We start from the raw sequence: 26,006 nt of genomic DNA on the forward strand, positions 1-26,006 counted from the left end.
TGTTGAGATTATATAAAAATATAATCAGCATTAGTTCTCAATTCTTATGTGATTGAGTCATGGTGTGAATCAGTTTAATATTTTAAACATCTGAATATAAATCATATATTTATCTAAAATAAGTCTACACTAGCTATCTCATATGTCAAGTTTTCTGTTCAAATTATATCAACTAATATTGATCGAACTTTCTAACAAAAAGAAAAGGAATAAAATCTTGCCTAATAGATTTTTTTTATTTTAAATATTCATATTGGATTCATAGGGAGAATCACAATAAAATGCTACTGGTTATGGTGAAATAAAATATTTCAATAATTTTTAATATGTAATACATTGTAACATGACAGATTTAAATGCCATTGACATCAACAAAAATTGTGTTTTTTGAACTCCAAAACATTTTAAAAATTTATTATTTTTCAGCTTTTTTTTTTTTTTTAAGAGACAGAGCCTCGTTCTGTCATCAAGGCTGGAGTGCAATGGCGTGATCATAGCTCACTGGAGCCTCAAATTCCTGGGCTCAAGTGATCTTCCTACCTCAGCCTCCCAGGTAGCTGAGACTATAAGCATGCCCCACCATGCCTGGCTTAGAAAACATTTCTGTGTTTTGTATTTTGGAAAAGCACTTCAGTGATCTTTATCCAATTTTAAGACACAAAGTTTTTATAAAAATTTTAACTCAGCAGATCTTTATCTCCCTGTTGCACCATTATCAACATGTTATAATCTTCAGGACAACTATTCAAAAAGTATTGACTCCAGATTCAGTGACATAAAACAGAAATTAAACTTGGGGTAAAATGCAAAGAAAGTTACACTGAAAAGAAAGGTCATATAGGAATTCTCTTAATTCTGTGGGCTCTGATAATAAGGTACTAAGTATACATTTTAAACAGACTTCCCAAAACAGAGGCAGTAACACTTATTCACTGTGTGCAGGTACTTGGTAGGTACTTTAAATACTTCACTTTTTAGTCCTCACAAAAAACCCTATGAGATGACCTGTAAATAGGGTTGTCTCTCAAAGAAGTTACCTAGAAAAACTACATTTTCATTTTACTATTTTCTGTAGTGGCTTCTATAGTTATGTAAATTTTAAGTAATTCTACACATAAAATACACCTTCAGAGACTCTCAACCCAAAAAAGCATATTAAAGGTTCCAAGAAGACCTTGTAGCAAGAAAACTTGTTAACTTTAACTCAGTGTTTCCCAAACTTATTTACTATCAGAGAACCTTTTTTTTTTCACTAAGCAGCTATTAATACTTAAGGATTATGTTCCATGGAATACAGCTGGGGAAAAATGAATTTACTCCAATTATTTTAACACTGTTAAAAAGTGTATTTGGAATTTATCTTTCTGGGAAAGTCAGTTTATAAACCACATTAAAAATATTTATTCATGCCTGTAATCCTAGCACTTTGGGAGGCCAAGGTGGGCGGATCACGAGGTCAAGAGATCAAGACCATCCTGGCTAACACAGTGAAATCCCATCTCTACTAAAAATACAAAAAATTAGCCGGGCGTGGTGGCAGGCCCCTGTAGTCCCAGCTACTCGGGAGGCTGAGGCAGGAGAATGGCGTGAACCCCGGAGGTGGAGCTGGCAGTGAGCCGAGATTGTGCCACTGCACTCTAACCTGGGCGACAGAGCGAGACTCAATCCAAAAAAAAAATTATTACTTTCTGTACTCTTAGCTGTTAAGGCAGAACAGTATTTGTATTTTGATAGCCCATATTAGCATTTCTCAAATTAGACTTGCTATTTATCAGACTTGACTCTTAGAAACTCTATATGGTTCCAGAATTTTTAATTTTGTTTTGAGATAGGGTCTCCCTCTACCACCCAGGCTGGAATGCAGTGGCAAAATCATAGCTTACTGCTGCCTTGACCTCTTAGGCTCAAGTGATAATTCCTGCTTCGGTGTCCCGAGTAGCTGGGACTACAGGCATGCATCACCATGTCCAGCTCATTTTTTATCTTTTTATTTTTAGTAGAGATGAGGTCTCACTATGTTGCCCAGGCTGGTCGCAAACACCTGAGCTCAAGTGATGCTCCCACCTCAGGTTCCCAAAGTGCTGGGATTACAGACATGAGCCACTGTGCCTGGCCAATCACACTGGATTATAATTTTATATTTCTTGTATATTATACCTGTCTATCTCTCCAACTAAACTATAAACTCCCTGAGGTCAAGGACTTTCTTATATATCTAACACATAAGCCAGTATCTGTTTAGATGGTCAAAGCTTGAGAAATGTGTGAATAAATGAATATTTAATTATATATAGTAAAAGAGTTAGCAGATACCAAAATTTTCAGCTTAAGAGGCTGTGTAGATGACAATGTTGTTATTCACAATGAATACAGATGGCAGGACTGTTCTGCTTATCAGGAGATGATGTTACCAATATTGAGTACCCTTTGGATGCAAGAATGATAAACTACCAGGTACTAAGTACCTCTGTGTATTGGGAACTATTACAGACAATTTAAATCCATTAGTACTTACAACAATTCTACAAGGTATGAGGTCTTTTTATTTTAACAATGTTACGGGCATTTTTAAGGTATATGATTGTATCCTAGGGAGGTTAAGTAACTTTCTAAGGTCCTGCAGCTTTGTAAGTAGCAAAAGGTAATTAAAATTAGGGCTATTTGATTTACAAAGATCTCTAGACTACAGCATGCTATGCCCCTTTAGGTAGGTGGAAGATAACCAAGTGGCAGTTAGCAACAAATGCCTGGGGCTCAAGATAGGGGTTATCAAGATTAAATAGTTAGTATATAGTTGGTAGCTGAACTCATGGGAATAGATGTGGTTTCTCACGTAGAGTAAATAAGGTAAGATTAGAAAAGGACCAAGGATAGTCCTAGAAACCTCTGATACTTAAGGTATGTTAATAGAGAAGGAAGTTCTGATTTGTTTGCTAAGTTTCTTAGGAATCACAACCTGACAAGTTAATAAAATTGTTCTCATTATATTCTACCTATATACTGATTTGGGGTCAATAGCTTCCATGGAAAATAGGTTATCTTGTAAATTTATCTCAAAACTTAGTGTTTTCAGCATTATTTCAACATTTGCCAAAAAAACAAACAAAAAACCCCAAAAACTAAAGATGCATCTTTTCTGAATATGTGAAATATTGTTCTCTACTGTAAACATTGAAAGGATACGTGTTTCCTTGATTATGACGTCTCTTGTGGCTTGGTGGAAAACCATCTGGTAGAAGACATAAATTATCTGACATACAAATTCATCATCTTCCTGTTGAGCTGTAAATAAACAAAAAATTCAAATAAAGAATACTATGTTTATAAACCAAATTTAAAATAATTGAGGGGAATAATATCGAATGAGAAAAACTAAAAGTGATAAGGAGGTAAGTAAGCAGAAATGGATTAAAGTAACTTCTATGTTCCTAATGTAAAATGGTAACAGTTATCACCACTTGTTTTATCCATCATAAGAATTCTTTAAACAATTCTAATTTGTAAAATAAACCTGGTTCTATTTTGTCTTTATAATGTTGACTTCGCAGGAGAAAAATGATTCTTAAAAATTATCATGCCTTCTAAACTCTAAGTTTTTGGTAGAAATTGAACTATTATAAAAAGGTATTTCCTTTTGTTGAATAATGTTCAGAAAGTTAAACTTTACAGATTGCATGAAATAATAAGTAATTTAGTTTCCATCTAATTAATTATAATAGTAAAAAAGTTACATAATCATAAAGGCTAATTAATAAATCTTTAATATCATACAAAGAGTAATTTACATAACAGCTGATGTCCACCGATTAGTATGTAATGGAAAAAGCATAATTGCTTATAGAAATCTAACCTTAAGTAATGATTATGAAATTAGATTTAATAGTATAGTTTGCTATCAACTCTTGGTAAAAGTTCAATGACATTTTAGAAACAGAGTTTCAGGTCAACAGAGTATCAAACCAGTTGTGTAGAATAAATTGTGAGTCCCTTAAAGTTCAATTTGTCCCAAATCATCTCCCTCACTAACTTGCCAAAGTACTACTCTCCCAAACGAATTGGGCTAAATTTCTCACTATTAATTAATATCTTGGTATACAGTATTCCCTCACTTAATACCAAAGGCTTTAGTCTTGAAAATCCATATATTTCTTAAAAAGAATATTATAAAGCCTCTGCCTGTGACAATCTCATGTCAGAGAACACCAAAACCATAGTAAAACACCCTGAGCTGGCTGTGTCAGATCACTTTACGAATATCTCAGCTCTCTTGATTATAATCACTATGGGACAGTAATTCCAGGATGCAGGTCATTTTGCTTCAACTTTCTTCAGCTCTCCACAAAATCTTCATTCTCACTCTGTCAACTACATGTCTTTACTTTCACCTCCCAACTACCTAGTCTTTCTTTTAATTATTTGTGATCTGACTGTGAGAAGACTGTATCAAAGTAAACACAAATATGTTACAGTTTTGAGAAGTATACTTCAAATATTGGGGCATTATCTCTAGATGACTTATTAAAATTAATTATATTAAGGAACTTACAAATTAAATTTTAAAAAAACTCAAAAGAGAAAAATGTGCAAGAGGCTTAAATAGGCACATCTTTTTATTGGCTATCCCTAAATAATCAATAAACATAAACAGGTGCTTAACTTCATTAGTCATTAGGGAAATACAAATTAAAATCACAATGAAATACCAGTATGATGGCTACAATTGAAAGGACTGACAATGCCCAGTATTGGAGGTGATGTAGAAAAATTGCAGCTCTCTTACATTACTGGTAAGAATGAAAACTGGCACAACCACAGATTCACACAGTTTACTAAGGCCAAACATATATACAAACTCTGTGACCCAGCCATTCTACTCCTATGAGTGAACCTAATGGAAATGAGTACATAAGTGCACCAAATGAAAGGTTTCAAAATGTTCATAGGAGCATTATTTATAATAGTCCTCCTCCTCACAAAAACCTAACTCTACTATCCATCAATAGTAGAAAGGATAAATGGTGGTATATTTATATAATAAAATATTACATACAATAAAAATGAACAAACTTTTGTATACAACATAGATGAATGTCACAAATATAAGGCAGAACAAAACAAACTAGATTCCACTTAAATAATAAAGTTCAAAACCAAGCAAAACTAATCTAGTGGTGACAAAATAAGTTATCTTTTGTTTCAAACTAACCACTTTGAAGGAGGTGGTAATGACTGAGAGGAGGGAGAAGAGGCATTTCTAAGGTACTGGTAATGTTTTATTTTCTTACATTAGTGATAACAACATGGGTATGCTTACACTGAAAATACATTGAGCTATACTTACAATTTATGTATGTTATTATATATTCTAAAAGTCTATTAAAATTAATACAAAATGCATATATATTATGCCTAGTACAAGATGAACTGAGATGAGAGTATCTTCTTCAGGGATCTCATATTAGCATTTTTAACTTCTAGACTATTGGCTAGCTATGATGTGTAAGATCCTAGAGAACTTGGCCCTAATAAGATTCAGATAAATTTTGTATGCAATATGGAGAAGAATGAGCCCTGCCCCTTAAGAGCAATATAAATGCAAGGGGAAAACTCTAGGCCTACACTGTCAAATATTATAGCCATAAACCACTGCAGCTAATTAAATTAATTCAAAAATTCAAGTTATCAGTTGTGACAGCCACATTTCAAGTGTGTCGGACACCACACATATAAAACATTTTCATCAACTAAGAAAGTTCAGAGAACTCAGAGGACAATACATTCTGGATCTAGAAGGGAATATTACATTTAGAATCAGCTTCCAAATGAACCTTCCAACTTAGAAATCAAGTTTTAAAAAATAAGATTTCTACAAGAGAAGAGATCCAATTCAAACCAACACAAATCTCAACAGAAAGAAGTGATATAGCCGGGCGTGGTTGCTCAAGCCTGTAATCCCAACACTTTGGGAGGCCGAGGTGGGTGGATCACCTGAGGTCGGGAGTTCGAGACCAGCCTGACCAACATGGAGAAACCCCATCTCTACTAAAAATACAAAATCAGCTGGGTGTGGTGGCGCATGCCTGTAATCCCAGCTACTCAGGAGGCTGAGGCAGGAGAATTGCTTGAACCTGGGAGGCGGAGGTTGCGTTGAGCCGAGATCACACCATTGCATTCCAGCCTGGGCAACAAGAGCAAAACTACGTCTCAAAAAACCAAAACAAAACAAACAAACAAAAAGAAGTGATATGATACAGTGGTCCTCCCTTATCTGTGGTTTTTCTTTCCATGGTTTTAGTTAACTGTAGTCAACCATGGTCAAAAATATTAAATGAAAAATTCTAGAAATAATTCATAAGTTTTAAACTATGCACAATTCTGAATAGTGTGATGTAATTTCCCACTGTTCCACTCCATCCCATCCAAGACATGAATCATCCCTTTGTCCAGTGTATCCAGGATGTACATGCACGCCACCTGCCTATTAGTCCCTTAGTAGCCATCTCAATTATCAGGTCAACTAGCACAGTATTGCCATGCTTGTATTCAAGTAACCTTTATTTCATTTAATAATGGCTCCAAAGCATAAGAGTAGTGATACTAAGCATATTGTTATAATTATTCTGTTTAATTATTAGTCATGGTTGTGAATCTCTTACTGTGCCTAATTTATAAATTAAACTTTATCATTGGTATGTTTAGAAAAAAATAGTATATACACGATTTGTTAGTATCTTTAGTTTCAGGCATCTGCTGGGGGTCTTGGAATGTATTCCCCTTGATTAAGTTGTGACTACTATATTAGTTGTTCAAGGTTGGTGAGGAGAGTACTTCTGTAAAATTGGTCCTGAACTGCTTTATAGCAACATTCTTAACTTTGAAAGCTAAAGATCTTTGATATTACTGTATCCAATCCCAGTTAGTAGTATATTTAATTCATTTTTCTTGATTATATAAGTTGCTATAAAACAATGTAATGAGAAAAACAGATTCAAACTCTGCATTTCATATTTAAATATTTAAATCAATAAGCTGTTAAATCAATAAGACATTAACATGAAAATGCATTAATGTTATTTACCATTTAGCAATTCAATGAGTGCAGGGATTATCCCAGATTTGGCTAGCAATGCAGCACAAGAGTCATCCATGGATACAGTTCCAATCATTATAACCACTTCTAAAACAAGATCATCTTCTGCAGCACCTAGTGAAGTCAAGCCATAGAAAGTTTTCACTGAAATGTCCTGATCCAAATTCATTTAAGAGTATCAAAATGTAAATACACAGAAAGGATACCGAAAGCTATTAAATCAAGTCATATGAATCCTCGATATGCTATAAATTTGTCCTTTTTCCAAATTTCCATGTTTGCTGATGACAGTTTGTGATAGTGGGGGGTAAGGGGGGGCAGTAGAAAAGTGGAAATAAGCCTTTGAGAGTGCAACTGAATGACAACATAGACACAGAAAATAAAAGACTCATCTGAATGCCTCAAAGACCTTTGTGCGTGTGTATGTATATGTAGAGGGATGGTATTTGGTAATTTTAAAGAGACAGAATAAAAAAAATTACCAAAAGACCACAAGAAAGGTAGAATAGGAAACAGAAACTAATACTAAGAAAACACACTGTTAGGAAAAAGAGAGTATATATATAAGAGGAGATCCAGTGACTACCTTTCTGGGAGAAAAGAGCTGTGAGAAGAAATGGCTTTTCCTAACATAATAATAAAATAGTCACACAAAACTGCTCTAGCAGCCTTATCCATAACAGAAAGAAATAACTTAGTGATTATGCAAAAGTGAAATACTTAGCACAAACCTGGTTTTAGTTTATCCTTGAGGTATGGAACCAACTTATATTCTTTAAGAACCAATTCCCAGTCTAAGTCTGGAATGGTCAAGTTTGCAAGAGTTCCCAAACATTCAATCACAAACTCCTCTTCCTCATCATTAGAGATCTGGGCTGCAAGGTCCCCAACATAATCCTGAAGAAAACAGAATTTTAGTATACATTTAAATTATTTTTTATTTAATCTAATAATTAACCCACAGGAATCTAACAATTGAACCCACTGAAAGAAAAAATCAATATCAAATGTGATTTTCTTGTTTTAATAATCTTGAGCTAAATTGCTAAAGAAGCCTATGGTGAACTGGTTTAAGGCAAGAAGACTGTAGTGGGGTGGAGGGATTAGGGGTAAGGGTCACAAAACAAAAACAACATTGAAACGTAGGTTGAGATTTCTAGGTGCTAAACTAACAAAGAAGTTGATAACATAAGAGCAATCTGGATTATAAATTAATATTTGACGAGAATCCAGTAAGAGTTGTATTTCCAAATGTAGCAATTTCAACTCCCAGTCTATTTTAATAGAAAGCCAAAATGATACTTACAATAAACAGATTTTTAGTTGGTCCGTCATGCTGAGAAATGTTTCTAATCATTTTCATCAGCAATGGATCCTTAAACTTCAGAGCCCTCTTCATGAGCATCTTCAGCCCATTTCCTGAAACAGAAAAGTCCCCCAATAAAATTAAGGTTAACTTAAGTTTAATGATTTTTTGTTTAGTTCTCAAAAAAAGCCACGACTATTTATATCTAGTAAAATGCACAACTCTTAAGGGTATAATTTGATGAATTTAGATGCAACCCATACCATATATCAACATATAGAGTATTTTCATTCCCTCTAGAAAGTTCACTTGTGCCCCTTCCCAGTCAATCGTGTTCCCCAAATATAATCACTTTTTCCTCTTCCCTGTCTCATTTTTAAACATATATAAGTTTTGCCTGATACAGAACCTCATATAAATAGAATCATACTGTATGTGTTCTTCTGTGTCTACAATTTCTACTATAAATGTTAAAAACAAAAGTACTTTTGACTCAGAAAAATTGTACTTCTGGGAATTTATCCTAACAACATAAAAATGAAAATGTGTAAAGATTCAGAGAATGAGTAATCACTATAGCACTGTTTGTAACAGAAAAGAGGTGGCAACGAACTATATCCATAATAGTGAAGTAAACTATGGCAAAATTCTTTAATAGACAATTTTGCAGTTATTAACAAATATGCTTTATAAAAGCATTTAAACACATAGAATATTATTTCATGATATTACTAATTTTAAAAGAATCTATCATGATATACAGACAATCACATTTTTATTTAAAAATATGCAGAACTATTATACTAAAATCTTGCCTATGATTATCTGTGGATGGTAGGAGTAAAGATTCAAATCTTTTCCTTTTTGCTTATTTTTGCTTTTTATAACAAACACATACTACTTTTCAAATAAGGCAAAAATTATTTGGCAGATGCTGAAACATCATAATGTATGACAGGCTGTTCTACCAAGATATTATAGAAATAATCTAATACATTTGTATTTTATTACCTCATATTGTAATAGACTGCTTTGCAAAAAACAGTTTCATTTTATCTAGAAAATGTTTTAAAAATCAAATTTCAGTGAAGGCTAACTCACCATGGTTTCTAAAATGTTACCAGAAGGTAAGTGTCTGCATTCATGATGTAAGAATATTCTATCTGACCTTTAAGGATTATAGCTATGAAGAAATTATGTGAAAACAGGACTTACATAATCATTATAATTCTTAATTCTTTATTATCTATTTTCCATCATATGCCAAATACCATATGCTAAAAACGTTACCTACACTCAAAGGCACTGACCTTCACAGATAAGCTGTACATTTCTTTTGTTAGCAGCAAGATTAATGCAGAAAGAAATGAGTTCCAAGTCAATTCGTTCATCTGAACATTCAAACAGCATCTTCATTAACTAGCAAGAAGCACAAGGCACATTTTACTCAAGAAACAAAACAAAAAACCAAACATAGAAGCAATTATTTTTATCATAATGTATTATCTTAGACTGTACACTGGACATAATATTATTAGTTACGTTTCAACACATAAAACTGGCAGGCATTCACTGTTCAACAACTGGATGAATAAACAGTTAATGAACTCTTAGATGCTCAGCATTAAGTATAAACTTCTACATACAGTGGAGAATATAAGTGAAGAATTAGATAAAACATCTGTCCTTAAATAATTAAACATTGTTTGGAAGCAGAGCATTCCAAGCAAAGAAAATAGCTTATGCAAAGGTCACAATGCAGGAAAAAACAGTACTCTTTGAAGAACTAAAAGAAAGCAAGCATTGTTGGTGAAAGGGAAACAACAGTTTTAAGAGATAAGAAGGTAAAAACCAGATCATGCAGGGTCTTGAAGTACATGTTAAAGATTTTGGCCTTCGTGCTAAGGATGATGGGAAGCTACTAAAAGCTTCTAAATAGGAAAGTGTCAGGATAAAATTGGTGTCTCAAAAAGATTTAGCCAGTGTAAAAAATAGAATAAAATTCCAAGAAAATATGGGGAACCATGTAGGATGCTAGAGGAAAAGTCCAAGTGAGAAGATGGGTGTCTGAACTAGGTAGAGATAAAAGGATTGATTAGATATATATTTAGAAAAGAGAACCAAAATGGCATGGAGTAACTGACTAGATGTTACAGTTAAAGCAAAGGAGGAGTCAAAGATGACTTCCAAGTTTATGCACTGAGCAATGACATACATGGTGATGCCAACATCTACCAAAAAGGAGAAACTAGGGTAGAAAAAAACTTTAAAGGAAAGATGGTAATTTTGGTTTTAGATATGTTGAGTTTAAGCTGCTCATGTGGTAGTCTAGTGCAGATATTCAGTAGGAAGTCATAAACGCAGGCCTGAGTTTAGAAGAAATGTCTGGACTGGAGGTAGAATTTTAGGAACTGGCATATATGGTTGAAAACTGAAGTTGCAGGCTAAATCCAATCACTTGGGCATGGGTATAAAATGAGAAAAGAACTTTTTGAGTGATAAGAGAAAAAGAAGGAGGGTGTGAAAAACAGCAGACAAAAAGGTAAGAAGGAAAAGGTAGGCTACCTATGCCATTTAGCAGTAATCTAGATTTGTCATAATGAGAGATAGCTGCTATAATAAAGGACAAATGAACAAATTTCATGCTATGTTTTAGAGAAGCTAATCTTCTATTATTGTCGAATCAGCAAATTAACTTAGTGTATAGTATGTAAAGAGAATTTTCTCTCAGCCCAAACTGTTAACAACAAATAGAAGTTATTCCTAAAATTTATAGTATAAAAACTTCTTATGTTTTATCTCAGGGCAATACCTTTTTAGAACAACATGCCTTCATGAATCCAACACAGCGAATAATAAATATTTATTTATTTTAGACCACTTTCTGTTAAATCTTGTTTTGATTACTCTTAGTTCAAGATGACTTCTGCATTTCAAAAATGATATGTGGTCAATATACAAAAATCAATCATATTTTTATGTGTTAGCAATGAACAGCTGAAAACCAAAATTAAATTTGGTTAAATTAAATAAAAAACACAATATCACTAGAATTGTTAGGTATAATTCTAAGCAAATACACTGATCTGTATGCTGAAAATTACAAAACACTGTAGCAGGTGAACGGCTGGCATGTATCATGTGCTCTCCCTGAGGGCAGATATTTAACCACAAATATTACCACTGATAGCATCTCTGGGTAAGAATCATTAATACTTAATAATGCCACAGAATAAAAAAAGATTCAAGGGCAAAAGTAAAATAATCTTAATTTACTGGATATATATTTAACAGATTTCACTACCTATCTGCCCAATTAAAATTAAATTACAAATAAAATTGCCAATAAAAATTAAATTACAAATTACCAAAAATGTAGGTGACAATCCTCTAATTAATTGCTATGTTTTCTAAACTGTAATTAAAAACCCACTATAGATTTTTTTCAAACTGAGAATTGGTTACATTGAAGCAATGTTTCAAGCTAAGTATTTATTGCTAACAAAAATTATTTACTTCAAATCAACCTTTGTGGTATGAAAATTAGCCTTAAACACAGGGCTACAGGTTATTATTTCAGAAGGTAAATTTTCTTTAAAGTAATTTCCATATTAAATTCTACCTAGAAATAAATAATCAGAAACTAGATTTTTAGAAAATAATGCATGGCTCGAAAACTTACTCAACTCCCATTCCGCATATCAAGCTAAATTAGGACTAAATATAAATGGAATGCATAATGATATAGAATTAGTTTTTCATAACAAGAGAAATAAACATTTCAATTTTAATTAAAGCTTTCAAATTTAAAAAAGCAATAGTTTAGTTCAAACTCCACATGAAAGAGCATGTCTTTAATTTGATTGCTATGATGGCACTTCAAAAGTAAGTGTAATTGCTGACAACTAGAAAATATTAAAACTAGATTTGTTCTGTTTTAACTATGTCCATTGTCATCTTTTACTAATTTATCAGAAAAGCACTAAAAGGGCTTCAGTCTGTGCGATGAAGAGGCAATAGTGTTCAATCAGACAAGTCCCATATTGAGTATCAGATACCAAAGACCCATGACTGAAATCACTGTGTCTAGACTCTCTGGCACCTGACTTCACTTATTTACCAGTGACCAGAGGCCAACCCCCACAGCTCTCTGTATTCACATATAACTCTACCACCCCCATCCCCTACCCAAACATCTTTGAATGATTATACCAGAACTTTGCATGCCTCCGGAATCTTTTCTGACTGGCTACTCCCTAACTCTCCTGTTTGAAGTGATGCTCTGGTTTCTGAACTTCGGCAGATAATGGCAGGCAAGAGCAAAGGGGGCTGTCAGAAAGGACGTTTACCAGCATTCAGCTAAAAAGAAGCATGTAGATCAAAGGGGGCCATATAGGACAACTGCGGTGGAAAACATGTGGATCACTATGAAGATTCTTGCATGCTGTTCTAGGATAAAATATTAAATAACACCATGACATCACTACCTAACCATGTACTTTCATTGGCCATTCTATTACCAATAAATACTTTTATAAGCATCTGGATGGCATTTGCACCCATTTAAACAAAACATGCATCTCAGAGGTCTAAATAACAATGAACTGTTAATGTGTACTTTTAACTATTATTAGAATACAACCATTAACTCCCGGTTATCCTCAAGTATGCTTACCTGAAACAATCTACCCACTGAGACCGTTAAGATCATGTATAAAGACTTGACCTGGCCCCTAAATTTTACAGAACAGTGATACAATAGGGTAAGAAAATTAGAATACATTAGATATCTAGAGGCAATAAAGTACAAAGGAAGTAAAGCAATATAATATTGGGAGAGATTATGAGACATGTTGTATATATAATCACCCACTCCAGATGCTAAATATTTTCTAAAAGTAAATTCTAATCTCATTATAGGTTTATTCTATAAAACACATGTGATAGGCAGTATTTAAAATGGACTATAAATGGGTCAAAATGGTGAGAAAGATTTTACTAAGAATATCTTACTTTCAAATAGTTAAATTTATAAAGCTCCTTTAATATATGTAATTAATGAAGATGATTATACTCAATTTCTTTTTCATCATTGAAATGAATATGAATTACTACTAAGCCACTGCTTTCCTACCTTCAAAGTCATGTTACTGGCAATACATGAGGATTTTTACCAAGCAAAAATTAATATGCATAATTACAAAAGAACAGAATATTATAGTAACTCTAAGATATGCCAACCGGGGTTATGACTTTAGTAAGTAAGTTAATCAGTGGCTGATTAAACTCATGAGTGAGTTAAAAGTCTTACTGATATTATAAACATTACTTTGAGTAGCCAATACCTCTAAAGGAGTACCTTTTTAATTCCTGAAGGAAACTTGGACATTTCATTTAATTTCTGACTTGTTTTCCATCATTCTTTTATTTTGCAATTAACTTGGCACTGGGTGGCAATAAAACCACATCAACTTTTCTCCTTAAATATGTAAAATTTGGCACTATAAAGTAAAAGTTATAGGCTGGATACCATATTTGAAACAAATATATTGTACAGTATCATTTGTTTTTCTCAAAATACTAGCTCATATAGAAGCTTCAGGATGTTTACAACACAATTTGGTAACACAACCTTATTCCCTAAAGGGCTGAAATTTCAAAAAGAAAAAAATGGGAAAAAGAAAACATCGAAAATCATTGACCTCCTAAATTTGGAAAATGTTGTTCACAAAATACAGATTACACATGTTCTGAAAACTTCACTGCATACATGTTTGATGTTAGAAAACTGTCTGGTAAGAAAATATGCATGGATGTTGTTCCTGAAAAGGTATGGGAGAATTTTCTGTATACAAAGTTTTAAATTGCAATAATAACAATATCTAAAAAGTAACCTAGACAGACTCTTATTTCTGATTCTTTCATTTAAAATAAAATTTTACATTTTATATTTGAGATTATACATTCTAGAAGAACACGATAACTCCAAATTCAAAATTGTATAAATAAGTTTCCTATTTCTTCTTGGATTGCATATATTTCACTTTTATTTAATGTTATTCTCTTTAAAATCTAAATCTGGATAAAAACAGTCAATCTCGGCAAGAATATTATTATTTTTTGGCTGCTTTCCAGTTCATATCCTGTGGTCAATGAAGTTCTGACTCAAAATGGACTCGGAAAAGGAACACCCTTTGAAACTGCAAAGCAGAAACCTTTAGAACATATGGAGTGAGACTGTAGTAAATCACCTGTAATCTCCCTTTGACATGGCTACTCTTTTATTGAAAACTGGTTTGACAAAGAGTTTGATTACACTTTGCACTGAGTATAGTCTGACATGCATTATCTCTGGAAGACACCCTGCCTTGCTAGATAAGATATGCTATATATTCTTTCAGGGATGTCTATTTCCTATAAACAAGCATAATCAGTTTATCCCCTGATATAAAAGTCTAAGAAATTACCCTAGAGAGTTTATCAATTTTTTAAATACATGTAGGTGAAGTGTTAAAATTCTCGAATAGCAAATTCATTTTTAGCACTGTTTTATCTAATTTGGAATGAATGAAAGAATAGTCAATTAGAATCAATAAAAAGAAAAGTTATGGTCTATTTTTTACTACATGTTATTTTTCAAGTAACATGCATTTAATAATTCTTTATAGATGAAGAAGGAATTATGTAGTAGGAGTCAAGAGGAATTACTTTCATAAGGATGATTTATTCATATTCTTCTAACATGTTTTTAAATGTATGTTTATTGTATATCATACATCCTACAATTTTTGTTTCAGAAAACTACTTTATAAAAAATAATGTAATATTAAAAATCAGCCCAACTAGTGTTACAATCATCATAATTCAAATTAGTGGAAGGTAGTTTAATAAAGATTAATGACACAACAGTGATCCTATGAATGCTAATTCCCTAAGAGTAAAATTGTTACTATGTACAGAATCTCTACCCTTATAACATACAGTCTATGTTACAAAAAAATCAATAAACTCCTTCAAGACATTTAGGACAGATATTTATTTAGGTCTATTAAGACCTAACACATGATACATATCTAGCCACTGAATCACAGCAAAAAACTTTCTTGAGAGCAGTTGTATAAAATAAAAGAATTTTGATGAAACATTTTCCCATCAGAGAATGCAAAGCAATTAAATCTATTAATATTAAACATAAACAAAATTAAAGGACACGTGACAAGCTTAAGCAATATTTGTAACATAAAATTAAAATAGTTATTATATACATTGATCTTATTTAATAATAAAAATATTAACAAATCAATTAAAAAATTGGGAAGGCCCATTTTGATGGCTCACACTTGCAATCCCAGCACTTTGGGAGGACAAGCAGGGAGGATTACTTAAAGCCAGGAGTTTGAGACTGTCCTGGGCAAGAAAGCCCAACCCTGTCTGTACAAAAAATAAAATAAAAAAAATTTAAAAATTAACTAGTCATGGTGGTGCACACCTGTAGTCCTAGCTACCTATGAGGCTGAGGCAGGAGGATTGCTTGAGCCTAGGTATTTTAAGGCTCCAGTGAGCTATGACTGTACCACTGAACTTTAGCCTGGGTAACAGAGCAAGATCTTGTCTCAAAAAAAAAAAAAAATAAATAAATAAAAAGGAAGGAAGGAAGGAAGGAAGGACAGACAGACAGACAGACTGGCAAGAGACATGAATAATCTGTAAGAGAATATGGATAATAAACACATGAAAAAATGTTCAACCTCACCAATATTCATGGAAATGCAAACAAAAAGAAATAATGAACCACCACATATTTAGAAGAACAATAATATCCAGTGTTGTTAAAAATTAAATGTTAGCTGGAAATAAAAACTTATGTTTTCTTAGAAGATATTTTGGCCAAAACAAAAACACAAGTTTTCATTATCTTTTGACTTAGCTATCCTACTTTTAGGAATTTAAGCTAAAGAAACATTCAGAGATGTGGAGAAGCATTTACAAATATGATATCTCACATCATTTTCATTTGCTTATATGTATTTTTACGTGATAAATTGGAAAAAACCTAAACATACAATTTAACAATATTTAAATTATGGTATATCCATGTAATAGAATGTTATACAACTATTAAAAATAATTTTTGAAGAATGTTCAGTGACATGGGTATAATTATGATATATTAATAAAGCAATATGTAAATATTATATATACCATATAATCTCAATACATTATTTTTTAAGTATGTAGAGAGAAGTGTACCAAAGTATTAAATAGTTATCTCTACATTTGGGATAATGGAAAGTTATTTTCGTTTTTATACAGTTCTGTACTTCCTCAAATTTCTATAATAAATTTGTAGCATTATTAAGAACTTTTTAAGAGAGAAAATCTTGACAAATCAAGAGAAAAGAGTAAAAAAATATATATTTCTTAAATGTTTTTCTTAAAACACTTAAACCACTTACCTGTGGTATACAGTCAGTGTACGCAAACATTGATTTAAAGCGGTCATCCATGCTTATGTGGTAAAGAACACACATTGCTATTTGTTTGTAGTTGTCATTGCCTAGGAATAAAACATCACGGTGATGATGCCATAAACACATATTTTTTTGTACAGCACACTCAATGTACTACAACTTAAACTACTGAATAAAATCCTTATACAAACTTAATCTGAAAAATATTTTGAGCTATTTCAAATCCAAAGTTTAGAGCAAGCATATTTATGTTATATGTGAAACATCACTAATTTCCAAGACAGAATGTCTATTTTCCAAGGTATAGTTTTGAAAAAGACAATTAACCCTAATAATTAATTATTTTCATGAGTCCAATATAAAAACAATTGGGTCATTAGCCTCCTCATCTTTACTGTTTTATCAAAATATGTGATTAATATAGTTCACTGACAGTGGTGATGTATTAGAAATAGTAAATAAAAGAGCATATTTCTATGAACCAGAAACTGAAAATATCATCCAAATGATGAAAGAAGTAAAGTAGTAGTTATAACAAAAAAATAAAATATATGACCATAAAATGCTATAGGCTATAACATAACCTAAATATAGTATGAAGAATGTCTCAGAACTTCTAAGGTAAGATTATTCTGGTTTTATATGCCATGAAACTGAAAAAAAGTGAATACATATCAAGATTTGAAAAACAAAATGGGACTTCAATATATCATTTAATCCTAACTGCTTTCAGACAGAATATATTTTAAGGACCTACTTATGATCTCAAAGTCAATGATAAAACTAGAGCCAGAAAAGTTGCTTAACTAAAAATTTTATCCAAAAAACAATATCCTTTTTGAAAATTCTGGGCTATGAGAAATCCTGAAGATATTCCCAAGTAGTTAGAAATTCTTTAGAGGAAATAAACTGGTATTTTCTTTTTCTTTTCTTTCTTTTTTTTTTTTTTAAGAGACAGCGTCTCACTCTGTCACCCAGGTTAGAGTGCAGTGGTATGATCTTGGCTCACTGCAACCTCTGCCTCCCAGGTTCAAGGTATTCTCCTGCCTCAGCCTCCTGAGTAGCTGGGATTCAGGCATTTACCACCATGCCTGGCTAATTTTTTTTGTATTTTTAGTAGAGACGGGGTTTCACCATATTGACCAGGCTGGTCTCGAACTCCTGACCTCATGATCCGCCCACCTTGGCCTCCCTAAGTGCTGAGATTATAGGTGTTAGCCACCACACCCAGCCCTAAACTGGTATTCTCACAAGGCCTAGCGTAGAACATGGAAATTGTTCAATAAGTATCTGCTGATTGATTCTATTTTTAACATTTAAAGATAAAAGCTGAAAAAATAAATTCATTTAGTCAAAGATAGAAATTACTAGTTCTAAAAGGGGTTCAGAATTCGAGACAGATAAGATTTGAGACAGAAGTATTCCGTTTCAGGAGGTCTTTGAAGGATCATGCCTGTAATCCCAGCACTTTGAGAGGCTGAGGCAAGTGGATTGCTTGAGGTCAGGAATTTGAGGCCAACCTGGCCAACATGGAAACCCTGTCTTTACTAAAAATATAAAAATTAGCTGGATGTGGTGGTGTGTGTCTGTAGTACCAGGTACTAGAGAGGCTGAGGCAGGAGAATCGCTTATACCCGGGAGGTGGAGGTTGCAGTGAGCCGAGATCATGCCACTGCAAGCCAGCCCGGGCAACAGAGTAAGAACTCTGTCTCAAAAAAAAAAAAAAAAAAAAAAAAAAAAAGTAAGCAAAAAATATAGTGACCCTCTATCTCCTGAATTTACTTCGAATTTCCTTACCATTTGATATATTTATCTAACACATAACCTCCAGGAAAGCAAGGACTTTATTCACTGTATTATCCCCAGATGCAAGAATAGTACCTAGCACAGAGAAGGTATTTAATAATTGTTGATTGGTTAATAGTAATCATTTATTAAACAGTTACTACATATCAAGAGACATGCTAAACAGACTGCATGGCATTGAATCTCAAAACAATCTGTCAAATAGGTCTTATCATCCCTATGTTTCAGATGAGAAATCTGAAGTTTACAGAAAAATAAATATTTGCTACACAGCCTTGTAAGTGGTTGAGTGGGGATTTAAACACAGGTCTCTCTGATTCCCAAATCTTTACCAGGTAATGTTACAATACCACTCTCAAACATTTTTTTCCCCTCATTTGATGCCTTTGGTATTCAACATTTTTATATCACAAGGTAAAACTGTTTTCTATATAAGATATTATCAGGTATAAAAGACTGATAGACACTGATATATGAGAGAATTAAACTTGTTTTAAAAATATACTACTTTTTAAATCCAGGCTTTTAGATTTTCAAAATTGTTAGGCTAAAGTCTATTTCCTCTTGCTTACAATAGCAGTAACAACAACTCCTTGGGATAAGATAAAAACAATGTATGTTTTTCAGATGAACGGACACTAGTAAGCATTTTCACCTTAAATAAAATCTATAAATTCACTAATTCAACTACTTGGAATACAACATATATAGGAAACACATTTTATTTATATGAACTAATATTTATTTCATCTATTTTTAATTTTTCCCTATAGCATTATTTATAGAAAAATTAAATTTATAGAAAATTTACAGAATAGAGAGCCCAAGTCAAATCATTTAAGGTAAATTTCGCATTTCTTCTATTGTTTGAAGAGCTTTACTACAAAATTTATAAAGAAGAGAGAAGCTGAATTAGAGTCAGAGGTAGGCTCTAAGGATAATGACTATTGACTAAGGTTAAAATAAAGCTAAGATAAAGTAATGTGGGAGAAAAAAACATTTAAAGTCTTTGTTTAGGGGTTAGAATTTTATTTGGAGGGAAGTAGGTAAAAATTGTGAAATTGCTCCAAGTAAGAGAAAAGTGCAGACAAAATAAATGTTCTCAACCCCAACAACTTTGTCCTCGAGTTTGGAGCAATCTAAACATGTAAGATTTATCAATTTTAATGTTAGATTTTAACAGACTACATTTTTATACTGTTGAAGGCATCAATTTATACTTATTCTAGTATAAAGCACATTTGCCATAGCAAAACTTAACATTTAAACAGGTTCTCATGATATGTAGGTTAAACATGAAAAACTCCAACTTTATTCTCCAAGAAGATAGGAATCCCTTAGTCTTGGTCAGACTGTATCTCACGTTATTTTTTTCCCCTGGAAATTGAGATATTTGAAAATCTTTTCAAACAGTTTTAAAGCAAACTCTAACATTCTGAAGGAAAGTCTTTCTTTCCCTGTGATTCCAGTTATTTTCTATGTCATTCAGCTGTGGATAAGTCCTAGTCCTACTTGATTTTTACAAAATATTTGAAGATATTTTCTCTATGTAATGGATTCACTGAAAAGTAGGATTCCAAGTAATACAACTTATTAAATGGTAAAAGAAACAAAGAGAAATCGATAACCAATATAAAAGATTCTTCAATAACAAAGTAAATAATCAAACATTAAAATTCAATGTGACGATAGGAAGGAAACAGGAAACTATTCTATACTCTAGGAGAATCTGTCTGCTGTTTATGTCAATGAAAAAATTCTAAAAAGCAATGTCCTGAGGTGGCACATCATTCATGTAAGGTGAGAGGAAGGGAAGGAAAGACTCACCTTCAAAAACAGGTATTACATTAAAAGAACAAGAAATTCCTGAACATTGGGAGAAGCTAAAATAATTTAAAGAATAACAAGGGAAATTCTCTAATTAATTTTATATACATGTATGTATACATATAGCTTGCGTGTGTGTGTGTGTGTGTGTGTGTGTGTAGCTTCCAAAGGCCAACTCAGGATAAAGGGTATCTGTTAGAATAGAAGGTACAGAGAAGAGTCCTAAAATTATAATAATTTCTACTGGCAGATAAATAATATAAATAAGAAGCAGTTCTCAGATATAACAATTTATATTAATTTTATATGGCAAAACTAAATGTCTAATTTCCAAAAATAGGATGATACATTTTGCAGCCAGTCCTAACTCTGCTCTTATGTACTTTCTCATTTTCCTTTTCTCTTCACACTTATGGCCAAAGGTGAAAGCTCCTTACAGTTCTCCCACATCTTCCTACTTCTCTCTCTGTGATCCTCTATTTAAAAAACTCTGAGTATGTTTCCAATTTCCTATAATACTCATCTAAAATGATCATTATATCCAAAAGTTTGCTAAAAACTAAAGGACTGAAGTTAAGAGAAGCTCTAGGGACATAAGGCTATGGACAGTTAATCTTTCTTATACCACAATTCTTTGAGAGAAGGTTAAAGAGAAAGGGTTAAACAAACAATGGTATTTTTCCTATTGCATGTTCAACATAGTTTTTGTCATTTATACCTTACAAGTAATTAAAGGGGTCGGTATTATCTTTGATTCAGAGATGAGGCAATGACATTCACTAAGGCTATGACCCTTTCAAAAGGAAACACAGATGTGAATCTGAGATTCAAACCTAGGTCTGACTATAAAGTGCATGTATGCACTTTTAAGCAAGCCTTCCAGGAGGCAGCAGAAAGAGGGAAAACAATAATGCCAAATAAATGTAAGTTATCATTATCATTCCTTAGGGCAAAGTACAGGAAGGAGATGCACCTAGAGGGACTCTGTAGGATCTGCTGGATCTGGGACTCTTGGGGAAAAGGGTAAGAAGATTGGCAGTGGTGAAGATAAGAGATGAAATGGAGAAATGCAATGAGATATTTCTCAGAGGGCCTGTGCCCAGATACAGCAGGTTCTAATGGATGAAATAAGTTCTTCATGGGGCAAACTGCATTATCCCCCAAGTGGTTTTGAGGACTAGACCTACAGCAGCCTAAGTTCTGAAACTCACTCTCACTAAATTGGACAATAACTGCTATCAATCTGTGATTTTATGAGAGAAACAAGGGCTAGAAGCTTAAAATGTAGGTAGACTGATAAAAGCTATACTCTAACACTGGTTGACAGCTCAGGCTCTGGAGGCAGACTGCTCGGGTTCAATCTGTGGCTCTTCCACTCATTAGCTATACAGCCTTGTGAATGTTATTTAAATTCTGTGTTTCAGTTTCATCACCTGTAAAAATGGGATAATAACTGTACCTACCTGAAAAGGTTGTGGGAGGATTGGATGAGAGGATCCTGGTAAAGCAATTAGCACTAAGTTTGATGTACAATAAACCAATTTGATAAATATCATTTATTATTATCATTATTATGTTGACAATAATATTTTTTGTTTTACCAATACAACAGTACTATCATGTGTTCCTAATATATATGATGCTTTGTATTTTTTACTTTCAAGACTTGAACTGTAGTTAGAAGTAAAGTAAGTTGGAAAGGTAGCCAAGATTTCTGAGATGAGCTAGACACGGTTCAGAGGTATTCTCTGAGCCTGTGGCTGAGCCACTTACCTTTCTACTAGTCATTTTCCTATACAGCTCTGCTGTTTGGCTGGATGCAGTGGCTCACGCCTATAATCCTAACACTTTGGGAGGCCAAGGTGTGTGGACTACCTGAGTACAGGAGTTCAAGACCAGCCTGGCCAACATGGTGAAATCCCGTCTCTACTAAAATATAAAAATTAGCCAGGCATAATGGCAGGTGCCTGTAATCCCAGCTACTTGGGAAGCTGAGATGTGAGAATAGCTTGAATCTGGGAGATAGTGGTTGCAGTAAGCCAAGATTGTACTACTCCACTCCAGCCTGGGTGGCTGAGTGAGACTTCATCTCGAAAAAAAAAAAGAAAAAAAAAAGAAAAAAAGAAAAAACACAAACAAACAATTCTGCTGTTCATAAAATTTAGGCTTAGGAGAATCATCTTATACCTGAGGCTCTACTCAGTGACCCATAAGTAATAAGAACCCATGATCATTCTCTCACTCTCACAGTTATAAATTCCTTAATGGGGGAAAAAAAAAGAAAAAACTTTACTAAAGAAAATGATCCCTTCTCAATCCCCCCCTCCACAGGCACATTGCAAAATCTCTTATCCTTTCACGTTTCCTTCTTTTAACGGAACTTACTTTCACTCCTAAAGTGGGGAACAGTCATGGAGGTGATGGGCTATCAAGCAGATGAAAGAACAGACAGAAGTCTGAGGACATTGAAGAGAAATCTCACAATTAGCTACCCTCTTTCATTTACCTTTAAACAGCATATCCCAGACAAATAAAACCTGTATGAGCAGAGGTGTTTCCCCCATGTTTTAGCTGAACACAACTGAACAAAAGAAATAGGACTACAACTAGTATTGCACCAACTATATATATATGTATATACACACACACTCACACACACACACACTTTTTTTTTTCTTGAGGAAAGAGTATGAAAGGAGGTGATGACAGAGCTAAGGAACTATAATATTGTATTCAGGGATCTATCTAACCCAAGTTGCTAATGTGTCTTCCGGATTTTATCTGGGTGAAGGTTCCCCTAGAATTCAAACAATTGATTTACAAATAACTATAAATTTAATTTTCCCCCCTTTTTGTATTTAGTTAGGGAATGAAAAAGATATAAACTGGCATTTGGCCTTTTATTCAGAAAAATATGTAAATATTTTATAAACGGTCTTGTTACCCATATATTATCTTGATGATTCTAGTTCTACAGTTACAAATCACATATTTTCTTTCTCTTCTAAATAATTTCAATATAGGAAGACTACAGTATATAAACCATATGTATCTTATTCACTGAATCATAAATGATTACATAAATAATCAACACTTAATAAAAATGTGGCCTATAAGTTCATGGCATCTAGCAGATATCTGACACCTACAACAAAAAAGACAAGGCATTTTAGAACAAAAGTGAGTACCTGGAGTGGGAAGATGTCTGGAAATAACCTGAATTCATCTATTCAAACACAGCTCTGCAGAGAAAGTAAAGGCTCTTTGGCAGCCAACATTTATTATTATGACTTAAAGGCTAATTTGCAGATCACATAGCAATAAACAGCTATTAGAGAGATTAAATGGTCTAAGTAAAATAAAGATCTTATCCTTTATTGTAAACTAATAGTCTTCTTCATTCACTGAAAGAACATCTGAGTTCTTACAAAATAAAGCCCAAGAAAAAAATCTTATATACCCTAAGTGAATTCCAACAAGAAATGAGGATTGGAGGGTATGCTTTTCCCATAAGAATTCATGACTAGAAGCCATAAACTCTAGCTAACCAGCTATGATTCCTCTACATCCTACAAATGGCAGACATTTCAAAAAGGCTCCTTTAAGACATAAAGACATCAATTATTCTCTAATGGCATCCCAAGTAGAAACAGGCTGCCAATAGTCGGCATGCTGGCACAGCACCAAACGCTCTGTGAATTTTAAGCAAGGGCAGTGAAAAGACTGAGTATCTTGAGAACTATGTTCTTAATGACTGGAGGTGGATTAGTCAAATCTGTTCAAGTAATAAGGGCAGGGTAGGAAAAAAAATGGCCTAGTCATTATGATTCCTTTGGTATTTATGGTAATAAACATGAATCATGATGAACTCACTGGCTATTAAATGCAAAGGTCATAAGTACTTCGATAGGATTTCCACAGGAATTCACCGTTAATTAGCTGGATCATTATTTGAAAGTGTTACTGAATTATCTTAGCATTTGTGCAGCCATTCCCCTCAAATTGGTCATTCCCAGCTGAGGGCAGTTAATGCCTTAACAAACTGGTCATTAACTCCAGTAACTGATTTTGTGAGAATTATTGCACTTATAAAGTACATTCAAGAGTTTATAAGAAACATTGCGTCTTTTTTTCTTTTTAAAGAAATTTACAGCTTGTAGTTCAGCTGGAGCAGCTGAAGGAGAAAAAAATCAGCTTTCTGGGCTGCTCTCACAATCGATTTTCTGCCAATTAAAGGGCAAAACACATGCTGATGGGTTTTGAATTTTAAAATGTCTTCAGTTTTTTCATCTCTGAAGTGATTAGTAAAAACACCGTTCAATTACTAATTTTGTAAGACAGTTGGGATTTTTCATTCACAGTTCAGTCAAGCAGAAACAAGTTCTGAACACGAGAACTCAAAAGCCAAATTTCTGTTTCTGCAGTAGACCCAGCCCAACACTGTGAAAACAAAGTGAGAACACAAGTTATGGGCCACATTATTAGCCAGATTCTCATTCTCTTCTATACGCTATGTCTTCTTTCAAAGTAGAACACTCCCTTTGATGTCACAAAGGCTCCCTGAAGATAAGAGAAGTGGGAATATAAGCACACCCATATTAGGATAGAACAGCATTAAGGTGATATATTACCCCTGGAAAGTCTATATGAATACAACATGCTTCAAAATTTGCAGGTGTCTTTACATTTATTATGGACTTAGAGCCCCTAAAGTTCTATCAATACAGTGAAAATGCCACAGGCGAAAACCACCACTTAAAAGATAAGTGCGACAATTATTGAACATGTTAACTACACTGACATAGGCTAAAAACATATTGAAATTATACCAGAACATCTTTGATACATTTCCATATAATTTTATGCTTATTAGAGCATATACTGCAGATATATACTCAGTATAAACAGATAGCCTTAGTTTAAACTTGAATTTGCACAGACCAATGTTTAAGACTGTAACTATACTGGATGATCTGTTTTATAATAGATTTGTCTATAGTCCAGATTTGAGATGAACAGATAAAAACTAACAGCTGTTAAGCAACAGTTAAGGGGAAAAAATAACATAATTTATAGGTTACAAAGATCAGTATGAAAACATTAAGTACAACAATCATTTCTGAGGTACAGTGATTCACGGATAATTTTTTATGTCCAATTACTTAATTTTAAAAGTATGAGAAACTAACATTGCAGATCTACCGGTAAGCTAAACACTCTGTTTTTAGAGATATTCACTAAATGAGTACTCTTATATACAACCTTTTTGATGGATTTTCATTTTTTTTAGTATATACAACTGCACATTTGGCCACACAGCTTATTTTTCAACATGTCTTCAATTATTTTATTATGTCCTCTGTAGAATTTTTATTACATCCAGACAATACAAGTTATTTGCAATAAGCCCTAAAGAATACACATACTTGTGGTACAAATGATAAGGACCAAAATAAAGCCCTTAATGATGAGTGCTTTCTAGCCTTTATGTCCACATCATTGACTT

The 26,006-nt window shown here is 33.2% G+C and overlaps 1 protein-coding gene across 7 annotated transcripts in view; it reads right to left on the reverse strand.

Moving 5' to 3' along the window:
• Nucleotides 1-26,006, reverse strand: part of LOC105493039 (kinesin associated protein 3) — a 164,563-nt gene that overhangs the window by 59,627 nt on the left and 78,930 nt on the right. For all 7 annotated transcript variants that reach the window (XM_011760482.3, XM_071075473.1, XM_011760484.3 and 4 more), the window contains exons 11-16: nt 16,853-16,953; nt 9,707-9,815; nt 8,397-8,509; nt 7,822-7,987; nt 7,079-7,204; nt 3,184-3,282 (exon numbers count right to left, since the gene is read on the reverse strand). In XM_011760482.3, coding sequence (XP_011758784.1) covers nt 3,184-3,282; nt 7,079-7,204; nt 7,822-7,987; nt 8,397-8,509; nt 9,707-9,815; nt 16,853-16,953 — 714 coding nt within the window. The remainder of the gene's footprint in view (nt 1-3,183; nt 3,283-7,078; nt 7,205-7,821; nt 7,988-8,396; nt 8,510-9,706; nt 9,816-16,852; nt 16,954-26,006) is intronic.

Source organism: Macaca nemestrina, chromosome 1 (assembly GCF_043159975.1).
Source record: "Macaca nemestrina isolate mMacNem1 chromosome 1, mMacNem.hap1, whole genome shotgun sequence".
Classification (NCBI taxonomy): domain Eukaryota; kingdom Metazoa; phylum Chordata; class Mammalia; order Primates; family Cercopithecidae; genus Macaca; species Macaca nemestrina.